The sequence below is a fragment of the Aptenodytes forsteri genome, unplaced genomic scaffold (genome assembly GCF_000699145.1).
Source record: "Aptenodytes forsteri isolate BGI_AS27 unplaced genomic scaffold, ASM69914v1 Scaffold47, whole genome shotgun sequence".
Classification (NCBI taxonomy): domain Eukaryota; kingdom Metazoa; phylum Chordata; class Aves; order Sphenisciformes; family Spheniscidae; genus Aptenodytes; species Aptenodytes forsteri.
In genome coordinates, this window is record NW_008794731.1 from 2290177 (window position 1) to 2307044 (window position 16868).

At 38.1% G+C, this 16868-nt stretch overlaps 2 protein-coding genes across 4 annotated transcripts in view; both read right to left on the bottom strand.

Moving 5' to 3' along the window:
• Window positions 1–662, bottom strand: part of ADRM1 (adhesion regulating molecule 1) — a 9201-nt gene extending 8539 nt beyond the window's left edge. The window contains exon 1 of one of the 2 annotated variants that reach the window (XM_009273914.2): window positions 477–662. The gene's annotated coding sequence lies outside the window, so the exon portion shown is untranslated. The remainder of the gene's footprint in view (window positions 1–476) is intronic. The other variant, XM_009273915.2, reaches the window with a different exon arrangement.
• Window positions 663–3031: 2369 nt separating this feature from the next.
• OSBPL2 (oxysterol binding protein like 2) overlaps window positions 3032–16868 on the bottom strand; it is a 37992-nt gene continuing 24155 nt past the window's right edge. For both annotated transcript variants that reach the window (XM_009273919.2, XM_009273918.2), the window contains 10 exons: window positions 16073–16207; window positions 14908–15005; window positions 14005–14187; window positions 10795–10902; window positions 9366–9455; window positions 8594–8717; window positions 6361–6489; window positions 5504–5627; window positions 4726–4816; window positions 3032–3499 (listed from right to left, as the gene is read on the bottom strand). In XM_009273919.2, coding sequence (XP_009272194.1) covers window positions 3397–3499; window positions 4726–4816; window positions 5504–5627; window positions 6361–6489; window positions 8594–8717; window positions 9366–9455; window positions 10795–10902; window positions 14005–14187; window positions 14908–15005; window positions 16073–16207 — 1185 coding nt within the window. In that variant the 3' untranslated portion in view covers window positions 3032–3396. The remainder of the gene's footprint in view (window positions 3500–4725; window positions 4817–5503; window positions 5628–6360; window positions 6490–8593; window positions 8718–9365; window positions 9456–10794; window positions 10903–14004; window positions 14188–14907; window positions 15006–16072; window positions 16208–16868) is intronic.

Genomic DNA, 16868 nt, shown 5'->3' on the forward strand with positions numbered 1-16868 from the left:
CAGAGCGGCTCTCCCGCCGCCACGCTAGTGACTCTGTTTCTTAAAAAAATTTTTCAGCAAAAAACTCACCGAGAAATTAATTATTAAACAGGAATAAACACTGCTAATTAGTTCTGTTTTTCCTGAGTAATTTAGGGCACATGGTTCCTGTCCTCATTACTCTGGGTACCGATAATTATATAAATGCCTGATGTCTGAAAAAACTGCTCCCAATTTACAGTATGACGTTGCCTCAAAGACACAAACGCAGACGCTGTACAGCGACTATAAAGTTACTTTCCCTTCCGCTATGTTTTAGTGAAAGTCCACTCGCCCCCCTGCTCCAGCTAACTACTCGGCCGTCACGCCAGCCTGAGGCCCCCACCGCACCCGCAGCCCTTTCTCTTCCCCGCCACCTCGCAGGTTTCCAACGCGACTTCCACACCGCGCGTCCCTGGCTACCGCCGCTCACCCCACGCTCCTTAGACCCGACATACCGCAGGGCAACAGGCTGCTAAGGAACCGAGTCCACCCACGGCTGGGAAAAAGCCTCGATGGCGGGGCGGGGGTGTCCAAAGCTCTGCTTTAAATCATCTTCGTCTAACGAGCATTGCGGTGAAATCAAAAAGCACGGTCCCGAAGCTGGCTGAACAAAGCCAGAGTCCTCTCCAGCCGTCCTCGCGCCCTACCAGACAGCTGCCCTGGTACGAAAGCCTCGCTTACAAAAGGGCGTGAAGTATTTATTGTAATTTCTTTCTAGATGGTTTCTCCACATAGCTGTATTAACATATACTAACACAGTTATCTTATATACAGTGTTTAATCAAGTTATAAAAGTGACATTCTTTCAAAAGGTGCAAAGTTATTAATGTTCTGACACGTAAACTACTGAGGCGACATCTGCATCGAAAATAAAACTTTTTCACTTTCAGAGCAATCGAAATGCGGCATTAGGAGTCCTGTGGCTAGCCAAGCAGAGACGTGTCGGCAGTCAGGGGGAAGTATTTTGTAAGTGTTGTCAGTGAAGAACAATAAATGAAAAAAACCCAGATTTGGAACCAATATGAAATTTTACTAAAAACTTTACGCTAAAGGAAGGGGAGAAGGGGGTAAAGACATAACTAATGAAGTGTTCTTACTTTAGAAATCTTCCCAGTTTCTTTTTAAATCCCGTGAAGATTCTATACTGCAGTTTGGGTTAAACACGTTGTTTCATTTTTTTCATGCCTTCACATAATGAAAAGGGTCTAAGTCTTTGAATTTAAATCATAACTTAGACGAGAGGGATGCTAACCTGTACACTTCTTCTTATAAACAGAATATTTCTTTAGCAATTACTCTACAGTTTCTCCATTCAGGCAATTTCTATTTATATGTATTGTTTTAAAAACACTACTGCAGCATTAAACATACTATTTAGTTTAAGCAAGTTTTAAACTCCCATGAGATGTTAAACTGGCTTAATACGTGAATCCTGTCAATCCCCACCTAACAAAGGGTTCCCTATGCTGCTTGCAGCGAGTTTGGAAAGGGGGTTACAGTGCCTGGCATGGTCATTAAAGTTCAATTTTTTATAAAAAGTATTTTTATGCTGTCCCATATGGATCAGCAATGTCTCTTTAAAAGCCAATTGTCTACGCACTTACTAGGAACGAATACAACCCTACTGCCTGCGCCGTACCACCAAGTCTAGCTCGTGAGTCCTAAAGACTCGCAATCAGCACAAAGTACGATTTCTGGCAACAGAATAAAGTCGCCACGAGCACGTTTCAGACGAGGCCCTTACTTATTGCCTTGAAGTTTTACTTTACTTCAAAAATAAGCTTCTCTTATTTTTCCAAATGAAGACAACAACTAAAACTCCCAAAAATTTAAAGCTAATCCAATCATTAGATGCGCGATTTGATACAAAATGTTTCTCCGTGAGTATGTTAATTCTCTTTTGCTTTTTAATCCTGTAGCTGGGAGAGAAGCACTTGAAAAATCTACTCTCTGGATGAAACCACAGATGCGTTTGGACATCAATCAGACCAGCTCTTCCACAAATTCCTCAAGCTGCTGGTGCTTAACACCAGCAATTTCTGAATTACTCTAAACTTAACAGCAGCGTAGCCGCTCTCCATTTTTGCCTGGTTACTCAATTAAAAACTTTCATAAAAGAAGCAGCAACATTAGGATTAGTTTTAAATACTGGACCTAATTTTTCAAGCCTCTCTCCCCCCTACCCCCCGAAGCGTACCACTTGAAAGAAAATGAATGCGTCAATTCAGTAATCGATTATTTCCAGTATTATATGGCTTCAATGGTTCGATATGGAACAAAAAAAATCCCACTTTTTGACAGCACGTGCTCACAGAAAACTCGTAATAGGTGTAACTCTGCCAAAGCTTTAAATTGGTTCTGCTTTTTCACAACATACAAAACAGACATGACCTAATAATGAAAAACATGCAAACCAAAACTCCCCCCAAATATGAGCCTGTGTGGATATACATACCAAAGTGCTTCCAAATAAAAGTTCAGTCTAGAAGCATACATAGTGCCAAAGCTGCCAAAGGTAGTGCAGAAGATTTAAGCCTCCAAGTGGTAGCAAGCAATATATTTTACATTGTAACCACCTCTACATTCCTACAATTGCTTCCGAAGCTTCTCGTATTTTAAGAACAGCATTTGACTTCAGAAAAAGCACACTTTTTAACGCACCCTTCCCTTCTCCTAATGTATGCTTTATGTAATTTTATCACAGGTACACAGTTTAATGCTCACAGTGTCCAAAAGTTGTGAAGACTCTGTAACAGACAACTACAGTTTGAGCAGCTCAGGTTGTTTTTTGTTTCCCCAAGTCTCTGAATTATTGAATCGTTTTGAGAGAGGGGGGCCAGGAGCTCCAGTCCCCACATAGTGCTACATACCGTATGAAGTTCACATGCATCTCTTCACGAGGAGTATCGACAGTACTAGATTTGATCCTGTTGGTACCATGCTAGCTTTTCATCCCTGCTCTGAGTTCCAAAAACTTCAGGTTCTTCACTATTGTACTAAGTAACAAGGATATTATCTCTATTTTATTTAAGTTACGTAGTTTTCAAGGATGTTATGTGCTCTACCGGATACAGCGTATCTTCCTGACAAAGAAACTAGGGAAAAAAATGAAGAACCAAAGGTCCCTTTGAAAATTAGTGAAAACATGACGATTTCAGGTGCAGCTTTACGGAAAGAATGCAACGGTATTTAAATATTTGGCAATCCAACGTTAGTGGTAATTAAATCCTCGATTGTTGACTGATAGATTTTTTTTTTTTGTTAAAATTTACTTAGAAAAGCTGGTTTTTGCTATCAACAAAACCAGAGTAACTGGCTTGGAATGAAATCTAGTAACTAGATGTCCAGATGAGATGAGCAATTGGCTCCGTAATTTCAGTATATGTCTGGACAGTCTGAGAAATTTCTGTCAAAATAGCCACCTGAGTACAGCCAATCTGAAGTCCCAGTGTATGGGTTAGTGCCTTGATGAAACCACCTGTAAAAAAAAAAATAAAAAGAGAAAGAAACAATAAAAGAAAAGCAAACAGAGTGAATGGTTATTAACAGGGGAAAAGAACAACTTTGCTTCTTTCGCAAAACATTGTAAAAAGACACTGGTAGTTCTTATCAGAAAAGAAATTCTCAGGAAGTATTCTGAACATGAAAAATAAGGCATTAAGCTTCATACACAATTATCACCACACCTTATAAAGCATCCTTTTTTAATTTTTTTTTTTTTTTACATAAAGTCAAGGAGTGTGAAATGGATTTTAAAACTGTGTCCCGTTCCAAATAAAAATCACATTGATACTCTAGGTTATATATTGATCATATGTATTAATTTTTACTTTCAAAGAATGCCAAATCAGTTACACAACCCTTTTTGTAAACCTGTCCAAACAGGAAACAAGTATTTTTCTGCGGAGCTGTACTTTGCACAGAACATTAACATGCTCACTTTTTAGCCATCCTGACTGAAAACAATTTTGTTCTCTGGAAGAGATTTTTTAAAGGCATTAACTGGAGTTAGTCTGCAGCTGCTCCTCCAGGCTTTGGGAAGAGAAGGCTTTCTCTTCTGAATTTCATGAAATCATGGGAGCATCCCAAAGTTCTTGCCTTTGAAGGAAGCACCTGCAGTAACTGGCCGTGAGCGTACACTTGACCGCATGGCATTGGCATCGGTGAAAAGCAGCCAGCGGGAGCAGGAGGCAAATCACACATTACTCCATGATGCATTCTGTGACTGAGAAGTCATTTGAATATGCAATCAAAAAAGCAATTTCTGAAGTATCCAAGCCAAGAAGTCCTAAGAGTGTGAAAATAAAAGGCCCTAGAGGGCCGCAACGTCTTACTCAACTGCCAAAAGCTGGACAGGAATTGGTTAAAGGAGAGATGAGACTTAACATTTTATTCATTCTAACAAAAATATGACCACCGTAGGCTTTAAAAAACAAAACCAAAAAAATCCAGCATTACCACAGTAGTTAATTATGACAGGTTTCAGCACTTCTTATTAGATAATTTCTCCAGGACAAAGTTATCAGCAATTTTGGCTTCCAGCTACATGATTTAATTGTTGACCCAGCAAATGCTTTAAGTGACACTACAAATTGTGCTGTCATGCAGGAAATCAAACACACGCTGTCTTGAATAAAAACATTTCAAGCAGTATACCAAACCATTCCAAGCATTAAACAAATGCCCAGCTTCCTTCCCCCTTACCGTGTGTGCCACTCCACTTCATCTTTTGCACGCTCCTTGCGAGCAGCTCTTTGTTTCTCTTCTAGTCTCTCTTTTTCTTTGCTAGCCACATCTAACAAACATTTCAAGAGAAATTGGTTACTTAGCAAAATAGAAACAAAAATGCAGAGAACACAGAAAAGACTGCAGAGAAATGAAATACAGTTCATTTAAGCAAGAGAAAGCATTTGCTGTACGCAGTCTCACTGAACAATGAAAATCTCAGGCAACAAAAAACTAAAACTGTCATTTCAGAACAGTTGCTACTACAAACACAGACTCGAAGCTGAAATTTTGGTGTTTTATCTATCAGAAACACTGCACCGAGACAGCAGGAAAGAACTTAGATTAGGCGTAATAGAGTGATTTTTTCACTGTTTGGCCATGTGTTTTTTCTGACAAATGCCAGAGCGACAGAGCATGTCTGTTCACCACATGTCTTTCCAGACAAACTCCAGAGCAAGAGAGCATGTCTGCCAGTTCCCCCCCCCGCCCAAGTTAACAAACATGCAAATACACCATAACATAGGATAGCAGTCTCGGGATCCACCTTGGACACATTTGCTCGCCCAGACTTTTCTGGGAGAAGACAGACATCGTACATTGTCCAAAAGGATGTTCATTAACGCAGGATGAAAAAGAGTTAAGGCTGCTCTGGGAATGAGAAACTGAAGACAGTGTTCCTGGATCAACCAACCTCCCTTCAGTCATCCCTCTCAAAACTACTAACATGAACATACTCCCTCCAGCAAACACATACCCATGTTTCCGTTTTCCATATTTCTGATATCTGGACGTAGCCGACAGTCAGTGGGAGCTAATATTGCTTCCATGCCCTTTTCTAGCTCATTGAGACTCACAGCAAAACTGGTGAAATTGTACATCTTAAAAGCAAATTAAAGATAACACACAAGTTATTTTGGCAAAGTGGCACTGGGTTCCCTATACCAAATGGATACAACAGAACTTCCAAGAGAAATTACCGAGTCAAACCTTCTCCCACTGGCTACCCTGAGAGCAAGGTTAAGTTCATACAAAACTAGTTTTTTTTGTTGGAGGGGAGGGACAAGGAAGGGCAGAAGGGGATAGAAATCACAGCTTTCATTTTTTAAGCAATCTTTGCTTCAGAGGATCAAGACAGATTTTCCTCCATATCTGATATTTAACATCATGATTTTTATGAAAAACACACCCACACCTAAAAGACCAAAAAGTCTTGTCGAAACTATTGAAGTTAATATCCAGCTGCCCAGTTACTGCATTTTTTGGAAGACTGTCTTCTAACAGCAGGGTCAGCAGAAGGGAACGTGTATCCATATTTTAGCCACTCTAAGTGCAAAGATCTTGCGGACAGGTTAACCTAAGACACCAGACTCACGCTGAAGCAGCTGCAGTCAGAGCATGCATTCTTTCTATCAACTTCGATGCAGCCGTGATACTTTCAGCACAGGAACGAAGCAGAGAACTTTAATTTTACTGCTGCAGCAAGAAGTGCCAGAGCCTGCCACTATGCATGCTAAGGACAGACACTTCAACAAGGTTTCCCTTGAACATGACTCATGTTCCCTTGGATAAGTCACTAGCGATAGCAATACACAGACTGATTGAAACAGTTACCTGTGATGAGTTTGGTGGCCTACAATTTATTCTCCAAAGCAATTTACTGCCTGGTATGAACTGCACCGTGTCTTGAACCTCTGGCATATCATCAGCGTCATCATTTTCGGATTTAATAACATCTTCACTCTGAAACAGAGATAACATTTGGCAGGGGAACAAAGGGAAATTGGACAGTTTCATCTAGAGTTCTACAGTGACTGTTGAAGAATCTGTTCAAATTTGAGATGTTAAACACTCTCCTGTACTTCTGCCTCACCCCTCATGTTTGCTTTTCCTCACTCTGTATACTGTTCCTCTCATTTTTATCATAACGTCTTGCTCCTGATATCTCTGAATAGTCTCCCACCACCTATGCACCACTTGAATGTCTGTTTAAAAAAAATTAATAATAGTAAATTAATGTCTTTCAGAAGTCTTTTCTCTAGCTTCCCTTCTATCTATCATAGCTTAATTTCACCTAACATGACTATTACTTCTTCAGGTTGAAATGAGCCAAGACTGCAATTTAAACCAGTTCCCATAATGGCCTGAGAAAGATAAATAGGGCATGCCTGCTTTTGGATTTTGCTTCATCATTTGCAAAAGATTTGGATGTGCGATTAAAAAACAGATATGCCCTTGTCTCAGTCCGATTTCCTATGATCTAGATTCTAATAATTTATGATCTAGACTCTAACAACTATTATCACTGCCAATTTTCTTAGTATGAAGACTGTGTACTTAAGTTTATTTATAAAGTGTCTTTCCTTCCAGGTTGCTTTGTTACCAGATGCACTGCTATAATACATACATAAAATCAAATGCAGTATTCTTCAAGAGGCTGCTCTCGGAATCTGAGAGAATCTGACTGTTGTAGGACACAGACAGCTACATTGTGGAATTTCAGGGGATTTCACCACAAGAAACCATTTAAAACCACAACAACCAGAAGGGAAGTTTGAGGCAATAACATCCTAGAGTGACAGTATCACAGTTTTCCTCCCTCCCCTCACTCCCACCCCTTTTCTATTTTCTTTCTGCCCCTCTGACATGGCTCATTTATTTTATTCAAAAATAGCCTATTAAGTTAAACAGGGCCTGTTTTATACACTACAAAACAGCTCCATGTGGTTAAGAGTCTAATTTCAATCATTTGGTCTGAGTATTCTTTATTTAAAAAGACTTTTAGGCTACTTTCCATGTCAACATCTGGTTTACTGTTAGACAGTTCCCCATCTAAATATAGATTCAACAGGAATCAGGAAGGAAAGAAAGAGTTGATTTTCGTAAGATGAACAGAACTTTATTATTTAAAAAAAAAAAAAAAAATCAAAATATAAGCCCGTACCATGACAGAATCCAGAGAGCCAAAAAAGGCCTGTTGTTGCTCTAGATTCTTCTGATGTGAATACTTTTCAATAAAAGTTCGAGTCTCTAATGTTAAGAGTGACTAGCTTCTGTTTAATGTATCATTTTCAATGAGCAACTCAAAATATAAGCCCGTACCATGACAGAATCCAGAGCCAAAAGCAAGGCCTGTTGTTGCTCTAGATTCTTCTGATGTGAATACTTTTCAATAAAAGTTCGAGTCTCTTAATGTTAAGAGTGACTAGCTTCTGTTTAATGTATCATTTTCAATGAGCAACCAAGGTCTGCAAGACTCTGTTGATATCAGGAAAGCCAATAGTCCTCTGCTGCGCCATACAACATTTTTCATTTTCCATATAACACTGGGGCTTTGGCCGTAACTTAGCTGACACTGCTTACATGTGATAAAAAACCCTGCGTGTTTCCAGGCCCCTTTGTTGCCAAGGCTGTCTACATCATAAATTCTGAAAAGCTGCACCACCAAAAAGCATAACTGACTTAAAACACATGTAATTTTTTCTTTTTTTTAATGCCCAAAGCCTAGTATTTTTACATCTGGAGTTGGCAGTCAAGCCACTTTCCTCATTCAAGGACTGGACATCAGCTTGGGGGTTGATATTTGATGACTTTTCTTTGACAAATCTCTAGCAAACATCGTTCCTATGAGCTCTCTTCAATACCAGCAGCTCACACTGAAGTCTACACAAGTTCAAAGCACAATGCCTTCTCATGGAACTAACACTGCCCACATCCGACCCCTACCAAAAGACAGACTGTTTTAACCTTCCATTCACCACCACCTGACCATTTCCATAAAGATGATGTTTTCCTTTCATTTCTCATATTTCAGTATCTTTTCTCCCTAAAGAATCCTTAACCTTACCGGCTTCAACTTCTTCTGCTCACCACCTCTCTTTTCATTCTTTTTGTAAGTCTCATATGTAGTGGGATCAGTGCACCATAAGCATTCTGTCCACTTGCCATAGATCACGCACAGCTTCTTTCTGCTGCAGAGAAAGCAAAGGAGACTTAGCTTTTGCTTCTTACAAAGCCTTCTAAGCCAAGTCATGCAGATTCTGATCTATATTAAATACCCAGCTTCCTACTTGGTTGTATCTTGTATTTCTTTGCAGATTTCTTAGAAGTCAGATATTTGATAATGCAAAGAAAAGGTTTCAGCTTATTCCAGTCTTTCTGGCATTCAGTCCTGCAGAACACATCCTCATGACTTAAGTCGCATGCGTTTGCCACTGTTAAAACGAGTGTGGATGCAATAAAGCCAATAGTTTACAATATAGAGACTCAGAATCACGAAACAGGTTTGGGTTTGATTAAAAGTTTCTAATAACCATATTCTCATTATTTTAAACTGAAGACTGGAATTATTACTGTACAACAGCGAAATCAGTTGCAACTACTCTGCATTTTCCCTGGATACCTTTATTTCCAAAGACTGGACTGAAGAGTTTTTCTAATAACGCTTAAAATCATCATCCTAGAATCAAGGGGTTTAATACTGACACAGAGAACAGAAATGGGTTACAATCTGCATTGCTAGCAACTTTGCAGTCACATCAGTTGTGGTCACTGTGCCAGCACTAAGGAAATGCCACAGTGCTCAGAAATGGAGAGGCCAAGAGGTTTTTATCACTTACTTTTTGTCCTGAATGTATCCCTCTACTCTGTGAAGCTCTTTCCCAAACAGTCCACACGGTTTAAAATTAAGGACACATTTATCTCCAGTACTGTAGAGGAAATAAGTACATGCTTAAAGAAGCAAGCTCCTAAATACATTAGTAAGTTTACTTTTTTACCTTATTTAGCTTTTTTCACATAATTACAGTTAGCTGGGGGGTAGTTATTTATACCATTATTTTTCTTTAACTATGGTTTATTATATGGCCATGGCATCAAAAAAGGCACGCAAATTTCAAAATTCCACAAAAAGGGCAAAAAAAGAAATCAATGTGCACATGAAGACATCAGCCTGTGAAAGCCAACTGAAAACACGACCATACTTTGAGTTTCCTGTATATCTAAAATATATGAAAAGTACTAGGAATAAAATGGAATGCAGTCTTGCATACTACTTAACCCACACTATTAACACACCACATTTCAGATTAATATCTATTTACAGCTAATTGTAATGAGAAATAACTTTTACAAGTGACCTATGCAGGAAAATCTAGTTAAGTGCATTCAAAAGTTACCTCTAAATTGAATATAAAAGATTCTGAACATTTTACATTTTACAAACATAAACCAGCATTATATTTCAGCATCTTCCTTGCATTGAGATGTACATATATGTAAATAATCTCTCCTGGTGAGTTATCAGGCCAAGTTTCTATGTCAAGCACAAAGCATACAGAGACCATCCTGGGTCTTTTGTGCCAACAAAGGAGACAGGACTGTAGATTTGATGCTATGAGAAGTATCAAAACAGCAGTCCTGCTGGGTTAAAGCTCCCATTTATTGACAGAAAAACACGTGCAGAAGTAATACAGTTTTCACAAAGTTCTCTCCCTCATTATTACAGGAGGTAATTTATTTTATATACGGTAAAAAGCTTTCATATAGGCAGTTGGCAGAGCAATTAACACGCTCTAAGTTCACATTACCTTACTCTGCAGTCATTTTTCTGTGCTGTACCCTTAATTTAAGACATTCCCTATTTTCAAAACTAAAAAGAGGGCCAAATCACAATCAACATGATGGAGGTCCACTGCAAGCCTCCAACAATTATTCCATTTAATGGTTCTGGAGTTAAATTTCTGTTCTCTGTCAATAGTGCTGAATTTGAATGAGTAACTCACAAACGTAAAATCTTTGTATCCCATAAGCCATCTAGCCCTGTGCCTTTTCATTAATATTATTATGATCCTAAGCCCAGCCCAACAAATAGTTTGCATTTCTCAGAAGGGGAAAAAAAAAGACAAAAAGAAAAAAAAAGACAAGACTTTGGACCTACAAAACAGTTTCCTGCGTAATCTGACAAAAATCAAAACTCTCTGCTTTGTAACAAAAGTGACCATGCACCAGTCCCTATAAGCCAACCCTCAGTTTCATGATTAGCATTACCTGTGATTTACAATTTCTACCGTTCCGTATTGTTCTAACCACAGTTTACCAATAATTACATTATGTACACAACAGGTTGGATTTGTCCATGTGTAAGCTTCATTATATCTGTAAAGAAAACAGAGAAATAAATCATTTTCTTGAGTTTGAGATGGAATGTAAGCCTGTTTTCAATTCTGTTCATGGCAGGGCAAAATATTTAGCACGTTCCTATGAACAGCCAGCAGTTAACATCAAAACAGAAAAGAAACAGACTTTTCTTTATAAGCCAAATGTGTTGCATCTAAACATTAGTGCAAGTTAATAAAGTGATATCCCCTTTACTTTTCTTCCTTCTCACAGAGTTGGAATAGTAAGTTTTACAGTTGCTGTGCTTTTGATTACGAATTCCAGCCCAACATAAACAGCAGTCCAGGAATTCATCCTTTTCATTTGCACTTTTAAAGTTGTATATGATAAAACATAATACTCACAGGAGAACCGGACTGACAAACGCCTAATAGTGTCTTCTATTCAACTACTGCAGCAGCACTGCAAACTTCTTTCTAAAGCTCTTTCTTGTAAACCTCTATCATAATCTAGAGAGTACCTTTTTGTGATAAAAAAGCACTGAACATAAATATTTGAGTCTTCCAGCAGAGAGGTTAGTCACTACCAGTTCTGACAAAGGTTTGATATGAAGACACTCCTCGAGGCTTGGTCAGACTATCCCACTTAAACAATTTTTCATTTTACAAACACTGGGTGGTAAAGACTTTTGAACCTGAAGAGAGTGACACCAGTCAGCAAACTGCATAAGTGGTTTCCACAAATATGCCACAAGTTTCCACATCGGTATATGAGGCCCGTTCCAGTGTCACTGAAGGCAATTTTGGGGATGTGTGTGGTCTCGAGGGTTGGTCAGACTATCCCACTTAAACAATTTTTCATTTTACAAACACTGGGTGGTAAAGACTTTTGAACCTGAAGAGAGTGACACCAGTCAGCAAACTGCATAAGTGGTTTCCACAAATATGCCACAAGTTTCCACATCGGTATATGAGGCCCGTTCCAGTGTCACTGAAGGCAATTTTGGGGATGTGTGTGGTTTTGCGGGTTTTTTGGTTGGTGGTTTAACATCAGTGGGACACGACAGCACTATATTCAAGCTTCATAAACATGACATTTAAAAATCCAATTTATTACTCAATTCCACCCTTTTCCCAAAGATTTACTGAGAAGAAGGAAAAGTCCTAGAATTGAAGAATTTTCCACTTAGTTTCATTTTGTTTGTAATGTTTTGTGAAAAGCTTTACAAAGATGAGTTAACAGATCCTAAATCCTTAAAAGACATTATTCTAAAAGTGGTCAAAATGTTAAACAACAGGATTCCTATTATCACTAGCTTGGCAGAGTCAAAGCCATCTATTCTCACTCATCTTTCCATGCTGGTAAAAGAAATGCTGAAGTTACCTGGTTGGCAATCAATCCATCTTAGGAAAGCTTGCAAACTCTATTTTAATACAAAAAAATACAGAAACAAGCAGTGTCCTCTTTGTAACAAATGCCTTGTACGGCTACTTCCAGTAAGTATGGAGAGAACACTCCTATTCAATGTTTCCAACTGGTCTGTCATTTTCCAGTACAGAGGAAAAAACAGATCATTGAAGTCTGACTATTTTCCACAGCAAATTGTCTTCAAGCATACTCTAGAACAATGACTACTCTTCAAGTGGGGAAAAAATACCAAACCCCCCTAAATTCATCCCACCAGCCTTAGCACACATTTTTATTCATGAACTACTTGACACCAAAAGCTGTATAGCATGAAAGAAAACACAAGACACTCATGGCCAGTGCTGATAAATTGAAACACTTATTTGTGCTGGAGAAGTGAGGAAGAAGTGTGTTTTCTAATGCATGTTTTGAAAACATAGTCATGGTTAACGTAAATGCAGTACTTAACATCGACTTGCAATTTTGCTTCCTAAACAGTTACTTGTTCACTCAGGCCCTGAGCAGTTCTCAGACTACTCAAACCAACAGAATGGTATGAATCAACACTGAGAGGCTCAAAATTTGATTTCAACTTCTGCTGCTAACTTGAAGCAATTATTTAAAATAAATGCTTTAATCGTTTATACTCCAGTTCAAATCTGTGCCCTGTAATCTGATTAGGCAGAGCAAGAATTTTAATAGTCTTCTAAATAAAGTCTCTCTCTCCAGCAACAAACTTTATTTTTGTCACGTCTGCGTTCTATACTAACATTCATAGTTCTTTCTACATTCAGAAGAAATTTCCTCTGTTTCCATCACCATTTATATCCAAGACCAGCTCATACTTTTAAAAGCTTTGGAAGATTAGATGCCAGCAGCTCAACAAATAAACTATACTTTCAAAAGAAACTACAGGAAAAGTCAATCCTTGATATGGCAGGCAAGTTGACTCTTTATTGAAACCAAATGTCTAGAAGTTTCATAAGCAGATATTTCAAAACAACCTCAAAGTTGAGGAAAGGCCTGAGGAAAGCTTTTATAAAAGCACCTTTAAGTGTTCAATTGCAGAATGCTTTTTCTGCAACTATTATCTAGTGCATCCTTGTGTCCTACTTGGGAAAGCTCAAGAGCCTTTGTGCCACCAGGGCACAAACCAACTTACGGAAAGCCACGTAATTTATGAGAGACATACGCAATTAGAGACAAGCCTGGCGTTCTTGATTTTAATAGGAAGGTGATCATACACAGGAAGTGTTAAATGTGTGACAAGGCAATCCTGACAAGTTTCTCACGTTCCCTTATCACGTAGAACAGCTATTCTGAAGATGCAGCTCTTTCCGCACAAACATACGCACACAATCAAAACCAACGACAATATTTAAAAGCGAGATGAGCCTGAATAGCCCGGTAATAGAATTTTATCTATTTAAATTTTACATGCCTTCACAGAACTAGCTTTCAGAAGCATTCAATTTTTAAGAAATGCTAATTTTCATAGTGGAAAAACTGGGTCAAATTGCTACAGCTATGCGAGCATGGCATAACTTAAAAAAAACAGAGCCCTGAAATTAAGCAGTGAAAATTAACTTGTAAATAAACTCTTACAACCTCTTCAGCAAAAGGTTTTTAGATAATCACCTATGAAGAGCCAATAAGATGATTATCACCTATCTTTTTATTCAAGTAAATGTTAAGGAGACCAACATAAAAAAGGTATTTACTTCTCATACTTACTTCAGAAGCTCCAAAGTAATTGTTCCCCGAGGTTCCGCTTCTATACTCTTTCCCCAGAATTTTAGTTTGGGATAGATTGATCCATGAAAAATAAAGTCCTTATTGAGGCCTTCAGAATAAAATGCACTAATAGGTGGGTGGTGGCTGACTTGCTCAGATATAAACCTAAATCCTAAATCCTCCCTAGCAACAACAAAAAAGAGCATTAAACAGTAAATTTTTTTTTTAATGTTACAAGAGAAAAGAGTTACTTGATACTTTAAAAAAATTTGGAAGGATTTTTAGATTAAACTGAAAGTGAGACTTTTCCTTTTCTAGTCCCATGACACATTTACAATTAATGAAATGAAAGAATTTGTACTCTGAACACTTTCTCTTTATACCCAAAACCAACCCACATTCAAACACCTAAATGACTTTCTACCCAGAAAGGCATTTGAAGAAGTTTCACTGAAGTAACTCATGAAAATACTGAAACGCTTTGGGCAGCAGCAGAAGGTCTGACTGAAAATTCTTTTCTCCACTGCAGATATATCACCCATTTATTTAAGCAAGCTGGAAGTCCTTCAGACTAACTCCTCTATCTGACATGATCAGCAAAACACTATTTAAATTAATTAATAGTCTCTGGTCCAGAAATGTCTTTGGTGGAAGAACATGGACCAGTTTTTCTCTGAATAATTCAAAGAATACTCTGCCTAAAGCTAGAAATAAAATTATTAGCTTTTGTAACAACTTCTCAAAGATTTTGAGATAGTTTGGGGAAAAGAATTTTAGCTATATTCAGAAATACATTTTAGTAGATTTTTATTTATTTCACTGAATAAACAACTAAACTAGTATGAGAATCTGCTAACTCAAGAACACAAACGGCCCCAGCTCCCAATTTAAAGTAATTATTACCTGGTTAATTCATAGGTTTCTCCTAACAGCGGGTTAAATGGTTTGCCAGTTCTCTCCCACTGAGAAGCTACAGCAGAAACTGCAAAAGCAGCTACGGCCTATAAGCAAATTAAGAACACATTGTTATGAGAACAGTACATTAAAACTCTAAGTTTAATATATTTGTTGCACATTACAGTATTTCATTATTCTTCCAAAAAGAAAGCACTATATACTGCTTAAGGCCAAAACATTTGTAAGCCATAGGGTAAGTGATATAGAAGTGGGGAAATATAAGCAGTTAATAAGAATCTCATTTCCAAAAGGAATTATTTTCTGTAGTAAATTTTGTCAGGTTGCTTCTCCATCTACCTCTAAGAGGATAGCCTGGTTTTTTAAATCTACTTTTCCCCTACCTTGACTGTCCCCCACACTCAGCTCATTGGGAACAGAGTCTTGCTTTTCCTAGTGTCAGGCAAGCATAATTTCTAACACAGATGAGATGTCCTGAATCATACCAGCAGGTACAAATGACACTTAGAAGCTCTTGCAGGCTGATAAGTAGGGGTATGTACTACACAAACACAGAATACAAGATATACATTCCAGTTTCACTTAAGTAAAAACAGAGCTATGAGCAATACCAGTATAACCTAATGTACACAGGCCTGGTTTCCCTATATTCAGTCCCTTCTTGTGAGACCAGCCAGGTACTATACTCTACTTCCAACAACAACGAGTTTTGCAGAAGAAAAGAGTGATAAACCTTGTCTCTGTCACAATAATTTTTCATCCAGTAACTTAAAAATCATGGAGCCACTTAACAAATCAATTTAGGGTGACTTAAACCCAAGATTTCATCTTCACAACACATAAAACCACAAAAAGAGTCACAGTTAAAGCAGTCCTGAAAAGGGTTGATGTCCTTGGGCATCGTCAGTTGTGGCACTCTCCTGCAGTAGACTTTTGGCTCAAACTCTGTGCACAGCATCAAGTGTGAAAGTGTCACAAATATCTGATACAGCCACTATGAAACAAGAAACTTGTCTAGACAGACAGATATGGGCATTCTTATGATAGCCCCAGAGAAATAAATACACTCAAGTGAGAAATTGTCTTAAAATGAAAGACTCTGGGAGAGAAAAACTTCTCCTGAACTAACCAGAAGGTGGTAGTTGTTACTTACCTGCATTCTTTCCAGGGGGTCTGCATGACTACAAGCCTTATTAATGAGGTATATATGTTCCATGTATTCTGTTATCCGTTGAAGGAAACTCAATGGCTCGTTGAAGACAATAGGCATCGTAATCTTAGACAGCTCCTAGGTAACAGAAGGATAAGTTAATTTCTTAGACACAACACTAAGTTAACAACTGACAACAACCAGAATTTTGAAATTAAGTTGTGGGTTAGTTTTGTTTATTTATAGCATTCCTCAAAAGATATTTGGCAAGCCTATAGCAGACCTCTAAGTGCTACAGCTGAAAGGGGCTAGAAGCGCTGCAGAAGCCTACTAGCAATCTGTAAGACTAAACAACTTCAAAAATTGATCCAGCTAACCTAGTAAATTCAAGAAAAATGTTACCTTCTATTCTGTGGTCTACATAAAACAGAAGAGGTTAAATTTTCCATAGATAGCAGCAATAATGTGCCAACCGGCTCATTACTGATATTTAAGTACCATGCATACCTTTGAAATCCTCACGTACCTATTTGCATTAAATCTAGCTATTTTACTACAGTAACCACAAATTATTTTTTGAAAGGAACAGTTACATAAAAAATAGGACTTGAATTGCTCTAACAAATTTTAGTGGCTTTATTTAAGCAACCTGTTATTTGCGTCAGAACGTCTCTCATTTCACATGTGGATACAAGACAGACATGAAATTCACGCAGAGAATTCCAGTTCCCCAGGTCTTTCACTACATCCAAGCAAATTTGGCTGTTTAATTAAAAAGCTGCACTCATGACTGAGCACT